The sequence below is a fragment of the Equus quagga genome, chromosome 20, assembly GCF_021613505.1.
Source record: "Equus quagga isolate Etosha38 chromosome 20, UCLA_HA_Equagga_1.0, whole genome shotgun sequence".
Classification (NCBI taxonomy): Eukaryota; Metazoa; Chordata; class Mammalia; order Perissodactyla; family Equidae; genus Equus; species Equus quagga.
The window spans coordinates 36,215,527-36,234,303 of record NC_060286.1 but is presented as its reverse complement, the minus strand read 5'-3'; the positions used below and the strand labels follow the sequence as shown (position 1 = coordinate 36,234,303).

The 18,777-nt window shown below is 40.5% G+C and overlaps 1 protein-coding gene across 4 annotated transcripts in view; it reads left to right on the top strand.

Annotated features, from left to right (window-relative positions):
• DICER1 (dicer 1, ribonuclease III) overlaps nt 1–18,777 on the top strand; it is a 70,712-nt gene that overhangs the window by 28,746 nt on the left and 23,189 nt on the right. For all 4 annotated transcript variants that reach the window (XM_046647219.1, XM_046647221.1, XM_046647220.1 and 1 more), the window contains 8 exons: nt 2,148–2,316; nt 3,580–4,052; nt 11,446–11,578; nt 12,826–13,068; nt 13,655–13,809; nt 16,552–16,684; nt 17,468–17,543; nt 18,191–18,330. In XM_046647219.1, the coding sequence (XP_046503175.1) occupies nt 2,148–2,316; nt 3,580–4,052; nt 11,446–11,578; nt 12,826–13,068; nt 13,655–13,809; nt 16,552–16,684; nt 17,468–17,543; nt 18,191–18,330 (1,522 nt within the window). The remainder of the gene's footprint in view (nt 1–2,147; nt 2,317–3,579; nt 4,053–11,445; nt 11,579–12,825; nt 13,069–13,654; nt 13,810–16,551; nt 16,685–17,467; nt 17,544–18,190; nt 18,331–18,777) is intronic.

Here is an 18,777-nt window from a genome sequence, read left to right as displayed (position 1 = left end):
GGCAGGTGTGCTCTGCGATTGACTTGGTGGTCTTGGGCAGGTGTGCTGTACACTTGAGGTGGTGGTCTTGGACAGGTGTGCTCTATGATTGACTTGGTGGTCTTGGACAGGTGTGCTGTACGATTGACGTGGTGGTCTTGGACAGGTGTGCTCTACGATTGACTTGATGGTCTTGGACAGGTGTGCTGTAGGATTGACGTGGTGGTCTTGGACAGGTGTGCACTATGATTGACTCAGCTTTAAGGAGACTAGCCATAACTGATTTTAAGCCTGAGGCTCTTTCAAGGTGCCTTGCAGGTGGTACCTGTTTAAGTGAACAAACAGCTGTTAGAAAGAATGAGCAAGACTAAGAATCCTTTATCAGGACAGTTACCCGTGAATATAGGAACCTAACGTTGTTTCCACAGAAAGGAGCAGATGGAAGTGTTTCTGCCTGGAGAGAATATTGCATTAGCGTCAGCCTTTTCTGTTTGCTGATGTTGACAGGGACTGGGAGTTTGGACAGTAAATTTGTGTCCTTTTCTGTCAATGTGTGTGCTTTGTTGTTCTGACCTAAATGTCCCACATGATGCTTTGAAAGAACATTAAGTTGTGTAGAGAATTCAATGTTTTACAGTGTGCTTTAAAATAATTGGAAGCAACCTGTAGTTTTGAAAATGGTGTAAATTTCTGAGAAAGGTGTTGTTTATGATTTCTAGGTTTGTCTCCTTTTGAGGAAGTTGCTATTGTGAGTTTCCTTAAAATGCACACATACCACATACACAACCTTTTTGATTTAAGTTAGTGGAAGGGAACCTATATAACTTAGGTTTTAAAATAAATGTAATTACTTTGATTCCTATTCAAATACCCTTATATCCTTATTAGATACAGTCTTTAACAAGGCTAACGAGTACCAAGTGGTAGTTCTTGGAACAGTTATAATAAACAGAGAAGAGTGACTTCTTGGCTTATGGAATTAACTCAGACGTTGGTTTTGAATGCTGGCTCCACTCATTTGAGCTGTGTGACTTCAAGTGAGTCATTTACAGTCCCTGAACCTTTAAAATGGTGTTGACAGTCGTTTCGGGGATTCTTTGATGGTCAGTTACATTTACACATGGAAAACACCTTGCAGTGCGCCTGTCATTTGGTAGGAATTTGGGAAAAGCTGTCTTTGTAGCATGCGAAGAAAAGGTAATATTTTTGATTCATGGAACTTAGGTATCCAAATGCCAAATGAAAGACCAGTCCCGTCGCCCTTAGGACATGCTGTTTCTGACTTCCCTGGGCCCACACCGTCTGTGACGTACAAGTCCAAGGCTGTGTTTTTGCTTTATCTGGCCTGAATCAGGTTGCCAGCTCGGCAGTACTGGAGGTCTTCAGGAGCAGGAGAGGTGTTAGAGCATTTCAGTAAAACTGATCAGTAACGTGTTGAATTTGGCGTTACCTAGTTCTCTAAACGTGACTCTTAAAGTATAAATTCCAGCTGAGAGTAATGAAAACTATAGTATTTAAATATGTCTTTACTGTATTTTTTTCTTTAGTTAATCATTGTATTAATTAGAATATTATGTGCCACGCTCATTGTCATAGTTCATGGAAGGCATGACAGATCCAAGGAATGATATCATAATGGATTGAAAGTTGGGAGAGCTTTCCTTACAAGGACTTGTTAAAAATACGTTAAAAATAAAATTAATATGTGCAAATGCTAAAAGTTTCCAATAGTATGGAAATGGATAAATTTAATAATACTTTTCCTCTATGATCCGTCCCCCCATCCCTGTTTCTGCTTCTGAGAAGTAATCATTATTGAGTTTCTTGAGTATTTTGACTGACATTGTTCCTCATTCTGCCTGATGCCTAATGGGACAAGAGATGGAAGTCTGAATCTGAAAAACAAAACAGAAAACCTGGGATGATAATGAAATCAGAAAAGTCACAAAATTCTTTGATTGTCAGCCTTAAGCAGTCATTCCTTGAGACCTAACAGGCAAACACAGCACAAAGAGTACCACTTTAGGAAGGCTGGTTGTGACCTGCCTGTGTCCCAGGGAGGTATGCAGACTGAAAATAGGAAGTTTTTTTTGGTTTGGCTGTGTAATGGATCATAATGCTGTAGTGAATGTATTGTGGTATCGACAACTTTTGTTTCTATGTTAAAGATACACTTCTCAGCCATGTGAGATTGTGGTAGACTGTGGACCATTTACTGACAGAAGTGGGCTTTATGAAAGACTGCTGATGGAGTTAGAAGAAGCAATTAATTTCATCAATGACTGTAACATATCTGTACATTCAAAAGAAAGAGATTCTACTTTAATTTCTAAACAGGTAAGCATATACAAAGGAAGTATAGAAAGTATAATAAAAGGTTTCTGTTTATTTTTAATATTGAAATAAAAATATGCTTCTAATGAGGCTACTTTCTGTAGATTTTAGTTTAAGGCCTTGCCTTCTTATGTCTTTGGACATTTTTCGTTGAACGTTTCATATGGGGTAGAGTTTACTGTGACCTGACAGACATTTGTATTATAAAGTATAGACCTCCCAGATTTAAGGAGATGAGTTAGGATTTATGGTATGGTTATTTAAGCGTAAAGAGTGAGTCCTTTTTTTTCTTCTTCTTGGTCAGATGGGTTAGTTCCTGCTCAAACCCTCGGGCTAGACAAATTCCTCTGCTGTTTTCTTGTATATAAGTAGATATGAGCCTGTCCTCCCTGAGTGGTACAGCTTTGAGAAGAGATCTCTTAGGACAGTGGTCCTTAAAGTGTGGACTGCAGATCAGCAGCATCAGCATTCCTCTGGAACTTGTTAGAAATGCACATTGTGGACCCCACCCTTGACCTGTGTCAGAAGCTCTGGGGTGGGGTCCAGCTGTCTGAGATTTGACAAGCATTCCAATTATCTTGATGCATTAAAACTTGGGAGCTGTTATTGTAGGACTTTGCCCCCGTTTGTCAATGTTAACACTGTATTGAGTCTGAGGCTTAATTTCTCTCCTGCTGATTTTTTCTGGAGCAGCAATGCCCAGACTCTCCTCGGCCCTTGAATTCTCATTAAGTCCATAGTCAACCCTTTTACTTGCCTGCAGAACTGGCGATTCCTCAGTTTTAGCCTCGCTTTGGATTTCCATTCTGCTCTGAGCTAGGGTTGTAGGTCCCGGCACTCTGGATGTAGATAAAGCTCAAGGAAAATTGTCTTCCTCCTCTTTGATACCTAAAGTAAAATTACTCCTCTACATAATTTCTTGCATATTTACCTGGAAGTCAGTGACTCAGTTGTACTTCTAACTAATCACAGATCTAAAATTAAGTTTTATTAACCTTATACAATTGCATCTTTTAATTTCTGTTATTTGATTATTTTTGCTGAAAACAAAAGGATGGTTCTGGGCACATATATATGAAAAAGTAGAGCTTGAAAAGACCACTGGCCCCTCCCCCCAACCTTGGAGAATTAACCTCAGTGTTTATATTAGTAGGATACATTTATTTTGAAGGGCCAGATTGAAGACAGCTTAAATCCCGATTAAACCCCATATGAAAATGCTACATGGTTATTGTTTAGCATTTGGCTCTTTACGTTTTTTTGTAGATCCTGTCAGACTGTCGTGCGGTATTGGTGGTTCTGGGACCCTGGTGTGCTGATAAAGTGGCTGGAATGATGGTAAGAGAGCTACAGAAGTACATCAAACATGAACAAGAGGAGCTGCACAGGAAATTCCTATTGTTTACAGACACTTTCCTGAGGAAGATCCACGCACTCTGTGAAGAGCACTTCTCACCTGCCTCACTTGACCTGAAATTTGTAACTCCGAAAGTCATAAAACTGCTTGAAATCTTACGCAAATATAAACCATATGAGCGACAGCAGTTTGAGAGCGTTGAGTGGTATAATAATAGGAATCAGGATAATTATGTGTCTTGGAGTGATTCTGAGGATGATGATGAGGATGAAGAAATTGAAGAAAAGGAGAAGCCAGAGACAAATTTTCCTTCTCCATTTACCAATATTTTATGCGGAATTATTTTTGTTGAAAGAAGATATACAGCAGTTGTCTTAAACAGGTAAATCTCTAAGATTAACATTTTTTTCTGTAGTAGAACAAGGCAGCTTTCTGTTTTGTGAAGTGATATGCTGTAATAGCATTAAGAGCTAGCGGAAGGGTTATGTAACTGTCCTTCACTTGGCACCATCATAATTCAAGTGTAATGCTGTGCTGGGGTTCACAGAAAGGATGTTTACGTATGCAATAGCTTTTCCAAAAGGCTAGATTTGACATGACTGAGAGTTTTGTCTTTTTTTTTCCCTCCCCAAAGCCCCTTACATAGTTGTATATCCTAGTTGTAGGTCATTCTAGTTCCTCTGTGTGCGATGCTGCCACAGCGTGGCTTGATGAGTGGTATGTAGGTCCACCCCCAGGATCCGAACTGGCCAATCCCAGGCCACCAAAGCAGAGTCTGCGAACTTAACTACTCAGCCACGCGACTGGCCCAGATTTTTTCTTAAAGGATGCTAATCTATTCTAATCCATCTAAAATAGAGAGCAAGGATAGATGAACTAAGTTAGATTAAAGTAAAGTATCTCTTGTTTTGTATTCAGTTGTTAGATTCAGTTCAGATATTTACTCAGCTGTGACTGTGTGTTAGGCATTGCATTAAGCATTTCACACCAAGCTTTCTCCTTCAGGAAATCTTAGGATAAATTTCATCTGGGTATTATTATGGCTAGTTGTTTCTTTTTTTTGAGGAAGATTAGCCCTGAGCTAACTACTGCCAGTCCTCCTCTTTTTTGCTAAGGAAGCCTGGCCCTAAGCTAACATTCGTGCCCATCTTCCTCTACTTTATACATGGGACGCCTGCCACAGCATGGCGTGCCAAGCGGTGCCATGTCTGCACCCGGGATCCGAACCGGCGAACCCCAGGCCGCCGAGACGTGGAACGTGTGAACTTAACTACTGCGCCACCGGGCCGGCCCCAGCTAGTGTTTTTTTTTTAATTGAGGTTATGATAGTGTACAACCTTGTGAAATTTCATCTGTACGTTATTGTTTGTCAGTCACAGTATAGGTGCGCCCCTTCACCCTTTGTGCCCACCCGCCTCCCTCCTTCCCCCTGGTAACCACTAAATAGTTCTCTTTGTCCATGTGTTTGTTTATCTTTGTGTCTAGTTGTGGGGTTTTTTTTTTTTTTTGAGGAAGGTTAGCCCTGAGCTAACATCTGCTGCCAATCCTCCTCTTTTTGCTGAGGAAGACTGACTCTGAGCTAACATCTGTGCCCATCTTCTTCTACTTTATATGTGGGACGCCTACTACAGCATGGCTTGCCAAGTGGTGCCATGTCCATTCCTGGGATCTGAACCTGCGAACCCCGGGCCACCAAAGTGGAATGTGTGCACTTAACTGCTACGCCACCAGGCCAGCCCCTGTGGCTAGTTTTTTTATGTTAGCCTTTTTTCCTTAACAAATGTTTATTCAAGTTTGCAGCGGAAAAAGCGGAAAAAGTTTAGAACAACTGGATTTGCAGTTTGGATTGGTTCATAGACCACATATTAAAATTTTCTGAATCAGAAGAGAATAAAAGTGTTAGGGAAGAATTCCGAGAATATTGGCAAGGGTGATAATGAATCCAAATTAGGTTGTGGATTTCCATCCCTCCCCCTGCTTTGACAGAAGTTTATGTTTCCTGAATGCAGACCTAGCCAAAGAGCTACACCTCAGATTTGTGTCCGGTGCTCACTTACTGTATGGTCCTTTTGGTTTGTGGCTAGATGCTCTATTATTTATAAGGGCAAAAAAAGCGCCCTTATTTTATACTTCAGACCATCTACTTTTCTACGAGATCCATTAATTGGCAAAGTTGATCGCTAAGAGCCTTTTCTGCAAGTAGTGATCTCGGAGGAGAAATTAAGCTTTGTTTCCTGAGGCAATTTGAGATTTTTTTTCTAAACTGCTTCTGACTGTTTTGGGGCTTTGAAAACCTACTTGAGTAACGAGAAATTGGACTCTGGGGTAGTCATCTGGCGGTGTTCAGTCTTGTAATTTTCCTGGTCCTTGGGCCTGATCCTTATGATGAATACAGACTAAAATAACTTTAGGTGGTGAATTACACTGGAATCACAAGTTTAAGATTGGAAAGGGGCTTCTCTGACTACCTAATCCAACAACTTATTTTTATAAAAATGCGAAGGGGCCTCAGGAGGAAAAGTGATTTGCCCTGAGTTAAATTGCTGGTCAATGGCAGAGACAATTCTAGAATCCTGATATCCTGCCTCCTAGTTTCCAGTTCTCTCTACAATCATAATGCCCTAAGCGTCACTGAACACGGCCCTGTGCTTTCCGGTGGAAGACTGCCAGGAGACAGACCAGGGAGCATGACTGTCGGGACCATTTCTTAGAATGGGGGAAAGGCATTTCAGGGGTCAGAAAAGTTGCGTATTGGCGCAGTGCTAAGCTCGTTATAGACATATTCCCTGCCCCCATACAGGATGGTTTAAGAATTAAATAAATGTTCTGGGCCTTGAAGAGAAGGAATGGAGTTTCTTTTCTTCCTTTCCCTTCTTCTTTGTATGTTTTTTTAAGGTTTATCAAAAATCAATCAGTTACTTTCTGTTGACTTTGAGGATCATATTAATTGTGATCAACTTTCATAAAATGTGGCTGGAGTTTAGTGTTGGAGGATGAATCTGGAGCAGTTTGAGAGCTGACTTTATGGGCAACTAATTAAATATACAATAGAGGTCTTGTTTCAGTAAGCTTTTTAATAAGCTTAGAAAAACTTCCAGAAATCCAGATTCTTTCCTTCCATCAATTTAATGGGAGGAAAACTCCTTCTTCAGTGAAGTTTCATGGGAGTGTAAGCTATTGTAATACACGGGGAGTTTTCTGCTCTCCTAACAAAAAAAATAACAGCTACTTCTATATAAAATGTTGGATCGTATATAGTCTTAGGTATATTGTTTTCCTTTGCCTTATATGCAGAGGGCTTTATGGTTTTTAATTTACCTATATATATATTTTTAAATGTCACAACACTCCACAAAGGAGTAAGGTAGAGATTTTTACTATATTATAGATGAGGAAACTAAGACTCAGTTTGTAACCCTCCCAAATGACACAGCTACCAAGTGGTTGGAAACACCCTCCGCCCTCCAGGTCCAGTGCCCTCTCGCTGTGTCGTTCACTAGTGTTGTGACGTTGGCGTTGGACAAACCTGCGTTCACACCCTACCTCTACTCCCCCCCTTTTTTTTCCTAATAACTTTTTATTTGGAGATAATTTTAGGTTTACAGGAAAGTTGCAAAATAGTCCAGAGTTGCCCTTTACCGCCCTCTGGTTTCCCGCATCTCTTATGATGATAACATCTTAGGTTATCCTGGTGCATTTGTCACAACCAAGAAACTAACATTGATGTATTGCTGTTAACTAAACTCCAGCCTTTATTTGAATTTTACCAGTTTCTCCATTAATGTCCTCTTTTTAATCCAAAGTCCTGTATTGCGTGTAGTCGGTATGTCTCCCTGGTCTCCTCTGGGCTATTAGTTTCTCGGTCGTTGCTTGCGTTTCGTGGCCTGGGCGGTCTTTAGGTGTCCTGGTCAGGTATCTTATAGGACGTCTCTCAGTTTCAATTTGTCTCGTGTTTTCTCACGAGTAGACTGGGGTAGTGGGATTTGGAAGAATCCACAGGGCTGAAGTACCCTTCTCGTCCGCAGGGATTCATAGTATCGACATGACGTATCAGTGGTGATATTAGACTTTGCCACCTGGCCCTGACAGTGTTTGCCTGGTTTCTCTGCTGTGAAGTTACTGTTTTTCCCTTTCCTTCCTGTGTTCTTTGGAAGCGAGTCACCAAGTCTGGCTTATCCTGGGAGGGAGAGATTAAGCTCCATTCCTGGAGAGCGATGTATCTGTGTGTATTAGTGGAATTCTTTGTAAGGAAATCATGCCTTTTTTATCCTATTTATCTATCTATCTTTTTTTTTTTTTGAGGAAGATTAGCCCTGAGCTAACATCTGCTGCCAATCCTCCTCTTTTTGCTGAGGAAGACTGGCCCTGAGCTCACATCCATGCCCATCTTCCTCTACTTTATATGTGGGATACCTGCCACAGCATGGCTTGACACGTGGTGCCATGTCCGCACCCGGGATCCGAACCGGTGAACCCCATGCTGCCAAACTGCTGTGCCACTGGGCTGGCCCTTTTTTTTTTTTTTTTTTAAGATTGGCACCCGAGCTAACAACTGTTGCCAAACTTTTTTTTTTTTTCCCTGCTTTTTCTCCCCAAATCCCCCCAGTACGTAGTTGTGTATTTTTAGATGTGGGTCCTTCTAGTTGTGGCATGTGGGACGCCGCCTCAACATGGCCTGACGAGCGGTGCCATGTCTGCACCCAGGGTCCCAACCAGCAAAACCCTGGGCCTCCGAAGCAGAGCAAGTGAACTTAACCACTCGGCCACAGGGCTGGCCCCTATCTATCTATTTATATTTACTGAATCATGTTCTTTTATCAGTATGGTCTCCTGTTTGTTTAGTTTATACTTTGGGTTATAAACTAATACTAGGTTATTGACTTTGTTGTTCAAATTGTTCCTCCTTGGGCCCTGGGAGCTCTTTGAGGTTAGCTCCTGTGTCCCCTTGGCATACTCTCATCCTTTTGCTTTTTGAGCACTTCTTTACTTTTTGGTGCCACGAGATGTTCAAGGTTCTTGTATTTTCCCTGCTCTAGCCATAGTCAGCCATTTCTCCAAGGAGCCTGGATCCTTGTATCTCTACCCACTTTCAGATGTATATTTTGTGAAAGTTATTTAAGTTTTTAAAGACTGAGCATCTTCATCTGTAAAATAGTAGTAATACCTCCACCTCTTATTGGGTTGTTAATAAAAGACAATGTATATATAAATGCCTGTCTTATCACCTGACACACAGTAGGTGCTAATTTCTTAGGTTCTTTATGCACACATTCGGGGGATACAGTATCAGTATACTATAATATCAGCGATAGTCTTTTGGTAAGATTATAGAGGAATTGCATTTGATTTTTCTCACATTGACAAGAAAATATAAGTAGGAAGGATAATATTAAAGGTGTTGTTGATAACATACTTTGGTACCTGGCAGAGATTTCAAATGATGCTTGTCTATTTGAATTTTTTTTCCTTTAGGGTTAACTGTGTAAATTACCACATTTAATCAAATCACAAGTTTTGGTAGTAATCTGCTAGTTTTCTGAATCGGGCGTCCATGTTTCCTGTTTTGGGCCATGCCATTTTCGATGTAGTTGGGGAGGCAGTGTGCATTTACACCCAGCGTCAGCTGTGGGCCGTGCCAGCTGCAGAGAGTTAGGCACAGAGGCTGAGGGTAAGCATCTAGAAACTCTTAGTTTGGACAGTAGCTTTTGTCTGCTGAATGTAATACAGTTGGTGCCTGGATTTTGATGCTTTTTTAGTTTCATTTTCTAAATGGTTAATTTGGTTTCTGATGGATTTGAAATTAGAAAGAAAATAACCAGTTCTTCGCTACAGCTAGTTTGAGAAGCTCTGTGCACTGGAGAACAGTGTGGTTTATCACACAGCTCGCTTGTGGAGCAGCTCCCCTAGACTCACTGTAGAAATGAAAAGAAACCAGCCTTTGCCCCACCAGCCCTGTGGTCCCAGGAGCTCCAGGAGCAGTTGGTGTCGCTCCCTCGTCAGCTCCCGACAGCCAGGGACTGCATCTTCTTTCTCGGGAAGCCTCACTCTTCGTCGTGGGCACGTGATTAGGCAGTGCTTAAACTGATCTGACAGAGAAATAAAGTTCTCTCTAAACGCTATCAGCATAGGTATATAGCATTTAATTGTTGTTTACAAGAGGCTTTGCTTGTTTACGTGCCTGCTGCTGCTTCTGTTCTCTGCATGTTGCTGTGGGTTTCATTAAGGAGAAATAAATCCGCTCTGCTTCCGTTTCTCAGCTAATTGAAGTCTGCCAGATCATTTTGGCAAAGTAAAATACATTCTTTGCCTAATTAGGAGTAACTTGAAAGGCATTTCTGTTACATTCAAATTGGTGCCTATTTACATAAGCTAAAATTTGGAAGTACAAATTATTTGTAAGCTAATTTCATATTTTAGGTTTTTTGGCATGCTATTTGCTTGTAACACTGCTTTCTGTTACTGACATCATAAGTGTATTATAATAATTGAACAAAGCTTGGAACATATGAAGGAAGTTCTGATTCTGGACGTTTTAAGTACTTGAATTGTAGAACAGACTCTCAGACTAACCTTACATGTGCACGTGTTTTGCTGATTGGGAGGCAAGAAGATATGCTAGATGGCCACTCAAGGTTTCTTCAAGTTCTTTGATATTAGTCTGTTTAATGTATTTAAAAAAAAATGATTTGACTTAAAAATGCTATTTTCTATTAGGAATTTATACTATGCTATATGACTTCAGAAGAACCATATGGAATCACTTATGGCAGGTGTGGAACCATTTATCCTGTGTGCTGAGTTTTTGAACGTGGATATTTCCAAAATAGCTGTAATGGCAGCACTAACTGTTCACCTTCCGTACCTGGGTAACATGATCCACCCCGGAGCTCTTTCCCATCTCTTAGCTGGGAGCCGGCTTTAGGTTGCCAGCATTCTGCCTCAATACAGAGGAGCAGGCAGGAAGGGGAACGAGTCGGGAGCCGCTTCTCCTTCAGGGCAGGATGGGGTGGGGGCTGTCTGGCATTGCTAGGCCAGGAGCTCAGGCTAGTGTTAGATAGAACTGTGGTCAGTGGCCTGGGGACAGGAAAGTGGTGGGAGGGGAGATCTTACCAATAGAGGTGACGTTTCTTTCCCTAGAACTCTGCTTCCCGTGATTCAGGGTGTTGGGGTAAGACTAAAAGAAGTAACCAGGCTTCTTTTCACGCACAGCTAGAATCTCTTACTGCATGTAGAGGGAGAGTGAGGTTTCCTTTGCTGTGGGAATTCTCCCTTTGGCGTCAGGGCGTTTGGTACATACTCTGTATGAGAGTGACCGTGGAGAGAAGGGCGTGCCTGCTGCACAAGTTGTGTGTGCATTTAGAGACGTGCTCCAACTTTTAGAGAAGCGTGTGTGGCTTTTGTCGTTAGAAGTCCTGGCCTAAAGCCAAGATGTGTGAGGAATCTGTGTTTCTCTCTGCCTAGCCCTGTCCCCTCCTGGGCCACATTTCTATTTAGTCAGCACTGCCCAGTTAGGAAGTTTGAGGGGCTGTGAGCATTTCATTCATCAATGTAAGTCAGCCCTGTGCTTGGTGTTAGTGTTTGGGCCGCAGATCTGAGCAGGGAAGAGTGGCAATGATTTCTGTTTAAGCTGGTTGGGAAAAAAATATCGAGACCATTTTGTTAGGTATGTGGCAAAAAATGCATGTATTTCCATTTTAAGGGAGACCTTACAAACAAAAGTTTAAATTTTTTTCCCTCAGCAGTGCTTAACTTCCAAATGTGTATAATTTTCTTAGATTGATAAAGGAAGCTGGCAAACAAGATCCAGAGCTGGCTTACATCAGCAGCAATTTTATAACTGGACATGGCATCGGAAAGAATCAGCCTCGGAACAAACAGATGGAAGCAGAATTCAGAAAACAGGAAGAGGTAACTCAAGTTAAAAGAGTTGTACGATAACAATTTTCAGAGCATATACAGACAAACTCCACCCCTAGGAGCTCCCTTTCTTCATAGTTCCTCAGCGTTTTTTTGTAATACAGAATACTTGTTCATACGTTGACTAGCTGTCTCCTGTGAGCTAGCTCTGTAACGAATCACGTGTTCAGAATTAGAATAACTGTTTGGTAAGTCAGTTTTGTGTCATAATTATCAACCATTTCATTTTCTTTTATTGGACTGATGGCACACAACTACATTTCAGAGAAAATCAAAGCTTGTGTAAGCGTAACTCCCACTGACTGTGTGTAACTCAGAGGCCACAAACAGAAATCTTTTCCTAGAAAGTGTTTCGTTTTCTATTTAAAGTTCTACCTTGGTTGAATACTGTAAAAATAACACTATATTTTAAAGATGTTGGTTTAACTTTTTTCATTGTTTTTAAGGCTAAAACCTAATATAGTCTTCTGGCTTGCAAACGAAAACTTATTTAAAGTTTGTTATTGAACTTACAAAGTAGCAGAATGATTCATATTGAAGTTATTTTCTATGTTGCAGCTTTCTGATGCTCCACGTTTGAGGGGTTCAGTAGCCAGAGTCTGGATTTGTTTAAAAATCAACTTTATTATTTAACTTTATTTTGGTTTGGTAAATGATATTTTAAATCTAGTACGAAACAAGTTTTCACTTCATTTTTTAATCAATTCTGATTTCCTTAAATTGAAAATGTCCCAGGATGCCAGAAAATAAGTTACACCTTGCTTGTAATTTTTAATTCCAAGTGATTGGGGGATGTTAGTAAGTTTGGACATCTTTGGAGATATGTTGGCACGTCTCATAGACATAGGGTGTCATATGGAGGGTCATAATGTCAATAGGACTCCAGAAGTGGATTCATTTGTTCACTTTGTTGATTAGATTCTTTTGTGGTCAGTAAGAAGTCAGCCCCTTTAGCCTGAAGGCTTTCTGCGACTTGTACCTGGGTCCTTCTGTAGAGTAGAAAGGCACCTTGATTTTTCCGGTCACATTCAGTTGAAAATTATCATTAAATCAGTTTCTTTGCCGATGTGTTTATGCATCTCGAGTTTTCTATGATGTTGTCATCTTCTTTAGCCTGGCCTTAAAGATTTTGCATGCCCAGAGCATGCATCAGAAATGACAATTGTCACTTATTTCTACTATATTGTTTTCTTTGGAAAATTTCTTAGAATTGCTTTTCTTGGTGGATTTTTTTTCAGGTACTTAGGAAATTTCGAGCACATGAGACCAACCTGCTTATTGCAACAAGTATCGTGGAAGAGGGTGTTGATATCCCAAAGTGCAACTTGGTGGTTCGTTTTGATTTGCCCACAGAGTATCGATCCTACGTTCAATCTAAGGGAAGGGCAAGGGCACCAATCTCTAATTATATAATGTTAGCAGATACGGACAAAATAAAGAGTTTTGAAGAAGACCTTAAAACGTACAAAGCTATTGAAAAGGTAAGATTTAAAAATTAATGTGCTATCTTTATTTTCTATTTGCCTAGAAATAGATAAAAGCTTTTATCTACAGAGAATAGTCTCAAGAGGGGTGTGTAACGTGTACATTATAGAAAAGTCGAGAATATTTGCAAACAGCCAGCAGTATTTTACAAAGTATTTGAAAGCTCACGATAAAATAGCTGTGAAAATGGTCATATGGATTATTGAGGAAGAATGTCCAGGAAGTGAAGTGTGCTGTTAGTGTGAACAGTGAGGTAATAGTTAGTTGCTTGAGTTGTCGAGTGATTTGAGAATGATGACAAAGACTCTGTACTCTGAAAGGCTGGCAGTCACGTGTGTGTGTGTAGGTTTAGTACTGTGTACACCTTACACCTGTATGGCGAGTGTCTCCACGTGATTGGAGCTGGGAAGGATGCGTTGGGAGAAATTTTCTGCAGCAGGTGACTTTGGAGTATTGAAGTGAGTTTAGGAGAGAGATGTTTCACGTCAAGAGAGCTTTTTCTGTAGGTATAGAGGCAGACGTCTAACGTATGGCAAAGAAGACCTTTATTCTCATTATAAATTCTGTTTTTAAATTGTTCAGATCTTGAGAAACAAATGTTCCAAGTCAGTTGATACTGGTGAGACTGACATTGAGCCTATTGTAGATGATGAGGACGTTTTCCCACCGTACGTGTTGAGGCCTGAGGATGGTGGCCCGCGAGTCACAGTCAACACGGCCATTGGACACATCAATAGGTAGGGTATCACACCATCTGCGTGGACAACCTGTGAGCATTGCAGACTGACGTCTAACCCTGGAAGCATTGTATTATTGTTTGCCTTTTGCAAACCATCACCAGTGTTTTCATTCATGGGTTGTAATATTTTGATGTGAGAAAGAAAAGAAGTTGCTTTTTTCCGTTCGTGTTTTTTTTGGTCAAAAGGTAAAAACAGTGTTGTGCAGTAATAAATGTTTAGTTCTTATTGGCAAGGCTGACATGATGAAACCATGCTTGTTTTAATTAGATTTAATTTAATTTTACAATGCTCACAAATTTTTTTCTGATTCCCAAAATTTGTTGTTTTGTGCCATAACTGTTGGGGGATGTTGAATTTTCCATTAGCAACAGTGTAAGATTATGATAAATTAACTTGTGTTCTTGAGTGTGTTTTTAAGTTACTTTGTCCTGAATTGGTAATAACATTTCTAAGAACTAAGAAAAGCAGAGACATACCTAGATTTTGTATCAGATAAATTTCATGCAGAGGCTAAATAAAGGAATGGCAAACATGAGATTTTCTTTTTCACTTTTTGTTTTGAAACAAAGAACTCCCCTGTCCGCTTCGCTGAGAGAGACCCGTTCATGTTTCATAAGAATGTTCTGCGGAGTGGAAGGGTCCAGTCCAGAGTCATGAGTTGTACCCATTTTTTCTCATCTCTTTAGTTTCCTTCAACCTGGAACCTTTCTTCACCCTTTCCTTGACTTTCGTCCCTGAAACTTCTGAAGATTACAGACCAGTCATTTTGTAGTCTGTCTCTCAGTTTGGGTTTATCTGATATTTTCTCTTTGTTAGCCCAGGTTATGCATTTTTGGCCAGCGTATCACTGAAGTGATGCTGTGTTCTTCTCATTCCGTCTTGTCTGGTGCGCTCAGTGTCAGTTTGTGCTCTTACTGGTGCTGATGGTGACTTGATCCCTTACGTAAGGTCTGCCAGCTTTCTCTTTTATAGTTGCCTTTGTTCCCCCTTTACAATTTGTGAATATTTCATGGGGGGAAACTTTGAGACTATATAAAATTTATTCCTCTTCCCAGTTTGACCCATTAGTTTAATTATCCATTGATATTTCTTGCCTGAATTGATTATTAGTGTGATGTCTGCAAAATGATTTTCTAATTTCATTAAGCTTTCTGCATTTATTAGTTGGCATTCTACTGTAAAGAAGAACTTTCTTTTTTCTCCATTTATTTGTTCCTTTTATTTTTTTATCCAATGTTAACTAATGGATTCCTATCTTATTCAGTGGGTTATAATCTGTTACTATCATTTGTCATTTATTTTGATGTTAAAATTGTCTCAAATTTGGCCAGTGGGAGCCGCTTCCAGGTAGCTTCTGTGTCTTTTTAACATGTCACCATTATTCTTTGCACACTGCCTTATTTTATGGCACACTAAAATGTTCTAGACTCAACTCCTATTTTCCCTGCCCTAGCCTAGATAGCCTGTTTCTCCAAAAGGCCCTGATTTCTCTTAGTGGAGAATGGGTAGTGTTTAGAAACCAAGATCTGACCACTAGGTGTATTCATTGCCGGAGGAGTGTTGCTGCTACCAGGCTCTTTAGTAGACAGCTAGGAAATAGATTTATGCATCTACATCTATATATATTCACACACACATTTATATCTATATCTGTTTCTGTACCTGACTACTTATCTGTTGTCCTTTTTAGGATGACACCGGAGGGTTTGTTCTGGCTTTCTTCTTTTTCGTCTTTGTTCCTGGCTTTTTCAATAGTGAGAAATCTAACTCCCGTCATGCTCAAAATAATTACTTTTATGGTCAGTGTCCCTGTATGTAGCCAGTCTCCCTGCTCTGCAGGGCTGCCACCATGTTTGGGCACCCTAATTGCTCAGGTGCTGCCCTTGCAGGGCTGCTCCAGTCCAGTGCCCTCCTTGCATGGGTTCTGGCCTTCACTGAGTTGCCTGCCTGTCCCAGCACCCTCCTTACTCGGCCTCAGTTCCCTTGGAGCCAGCTTTTTGCCATGCTGCAGCACTCTCCTTGTGCTGCTGCTGGGTAGTCCTGTTCTAATGCCCTCCTTTGTATCAGTACTGGGTTGTCCTGCCCTCTTCTCATGCCTTCCTTACACAGGCCCCAGTAGTTGCTGGCAAGTGCAAGATTAAGGAGCAAACACTGGCAATGTGTTCAGTTAACGGATTCAGAACAATATTTTCTGCCCAATATGACAGCACTAAACATATATGGCTAGTTAAATTCAAATTTCAATTTTAATTAAAAAAAAATTTAGTTCCCTAGCTGCCCTTGCTGTATTTCAAGCGCTGGGTTGCTGCCGTATTGGAAAGTGCAGATACAGAACACCATTGCAGAAAGTTTCATCATTGTTCCAACTTATTGAAAGTCTGAAACAATGAAGCTCAGACTCCACGTGTAAATACCAATCCCGTAGAGGGGAAGAGGGACATGAAAAATCAAACTTCAGTGAGCCAGCCCTGATGGCCCACTGGTTAAAGTTTGGCACAGTCTGCTTCAGCGACCATGGCTTGGTTCCCGGGCGTGGAACCACACCACCTGTTTGTCAGTAGCCATGATGTGGTGGCGGCTCACACAGAACTAGAAGAACTTCCTACTGGAATATACAACTATGTCCTTGGGCCTTGGGGAAGAAAAAAAAATCAGACTTCAGGATGGGGATATCAATACAGATTTTTTCATCTATTTCTCAGTTGTAGAGTCAGCATCAGAATTTCTTTTTCTTCACAGATACTGTGCTAGATTACCAAGTGATCCATTTACTCATCTGGCTCCTAAATGTAGAACCCGAGAGTTGCCTGATGGTACATTTTATTCAACTCTTTATCTGCCAATTAACTCGCCTCTTCGAGCCTCCATTGTTGTAAGTTTAGAAAAAGAAATGATCTTTATGTCATTAATGTTATTTTTTTTTTCAGCTTCTCTAAGCCTATGCAAGTCACAGGTAAATTTGGCTTTAAATCTACTTTAAAAAGTAGATTTATAAATCTCGTTTAGTCAACTACCTGTTCAAATCGGCAATAGCCTATATAACCTACAGACTCTTAGAATTGGGCTCGGCGACCTCTGAAATTTCCTCGAAGATCTTGTTGATGTAAAGATCTCTGACAGAATCATTTCACTGTGACGTCGTACTTCCAGCCACACAGAATTCATTAAATGTAGTTGGGCGGCTCTGGTTCTTTGTTGTTGACTCAAAAACCCGCCGTTCTCTAACTGCTGTCCTTGATCCCAATGCTGATTTCCAGATATTCCAAGATGACTGATTTCTATTGCACGTGAAAGGTTGTTCAGTACTGTTAATGTGTGTTAGTCACATCTCATATGTCTTTATTTTAGTACGTATTTGTAGATTCGTGAAAATAAGGTACATTAAAGTCTTATTGAAATTTAAATTCATCAAAATTGTCAAATCTCAGTTATAAACTCATTTAGGTTTTACTGGATAAGATTTTTAAAGATGGCTGTTTCAAATATGGAGATTAGGATTTTTTTAGACTTGCCAAAACTTTTCAAAATAAAGAACTTTGCTCTGGTAAATTTCAGCTATTAAAGATATTGGGCCAGAGGTTTCATAGCTGTTTTCTGTGTTAATGATAACATAGCTGCATGCGTGTACAATGGAAATGTTTTTTGTTACTTTCAGGGTCCACCCATGAGCTGTATACGACTGGCTGAAAGAGTTGTAGCTCTCATTTGCTGTGAAAAACTGCACAAAATTGGTAAGAGTGTTTGAAAGCACATGAAATAAAAAATAAATTTAAAAGCACTGTTACACAAAAGCGTATCCAGGACTTTATAGGTCCCTGAGGATTTTGCAGAGCTGTGACCCGTTGCCTGTGGTGTGGTTTGGTGACTGTGGGTGTGAGCACCGTGTACCGTGAAGACCTGGTCATGGGGCGGAGCTCTGTTTTCCACAGTGAACAGCAGATGAGCGTCATTTATTTGCTCCCTTTGCTGACCTCTTTAAATACATAAAGCTTTCTTGTACTGTTGAATCATGAACATTTGTGTTTTAATGTATCATTCTCTCACATTAGTCTATATTAGCATACAAATGAATCCATTTTTTTTTTAAATTCCATGGCTTATATAAAGTGATGATATGTGCTGTTTTCCTGTTTAGATGTTTTTAGTTTTCAGTTGTACAACAGAATGTGTGGTCCTACTCACTCCGAATGTGTGAGTGCCCAAATAGACTTTGCCTGAGGTATCACGTCTGGTTACTTTTTATCATGAAAAGCAAAGGTGCTTTGGTTGTCATTTTTCTTCCAGTCACTTCCTAACACAGTGCTGTTCTGGATTATTTACTAATTAATTAGAGAGGCAAAATCTGGATTGTCATGTTAATTCTCTTTAAATTTCTTAGGTGAACTGGACGACCATTTGATGCCAGTTGGGAAAGAGACTGTTAAATATGAAGAAGAGCTTGATTTGCATGATGAAGAAGAGACCAGTGTTCCAGGAAGACCAGGTTCAACAAAACGAAGACAGTGCTACCCAAAAGCGGTTAGTACTGTTTAGAACTGAATAAAAATCTAGCCTTTCTGACTTTTAGTAAGTTCCTGTTCTTGGCTTCCCAAACCCTTGTCACATGGCTGACTCTGGCTCTCAGCTCATGTCCCCTTCACAGCTTCCCCCGATCAGCCCCTTTGCTTTCGTAGCGCACTCTGTGCCCTTCCCACTTCAGACATTGCTTTTGTTTTTCTTCTCAAGAAGATTCTTGGACTCGTCTGTCAGATTCTATCCAGAATGAGTTTATTTCATTTAAAGAGACATTTCTTGTTTCTTTCACTTGCGTTAGGTAAGATTATTGCTTTATTTATGTTTGTGGCTAAAACAGAGGAGGGTTTTAATGAAGAAATAGGCAAGTGAAAAGATGGTGGTTGAAGCTGCGGGCTGCACTGGTGGGCAAGCGCAGGTGCCTGTCAGGAGGTGGGGTGTGGCTCCTGGGGT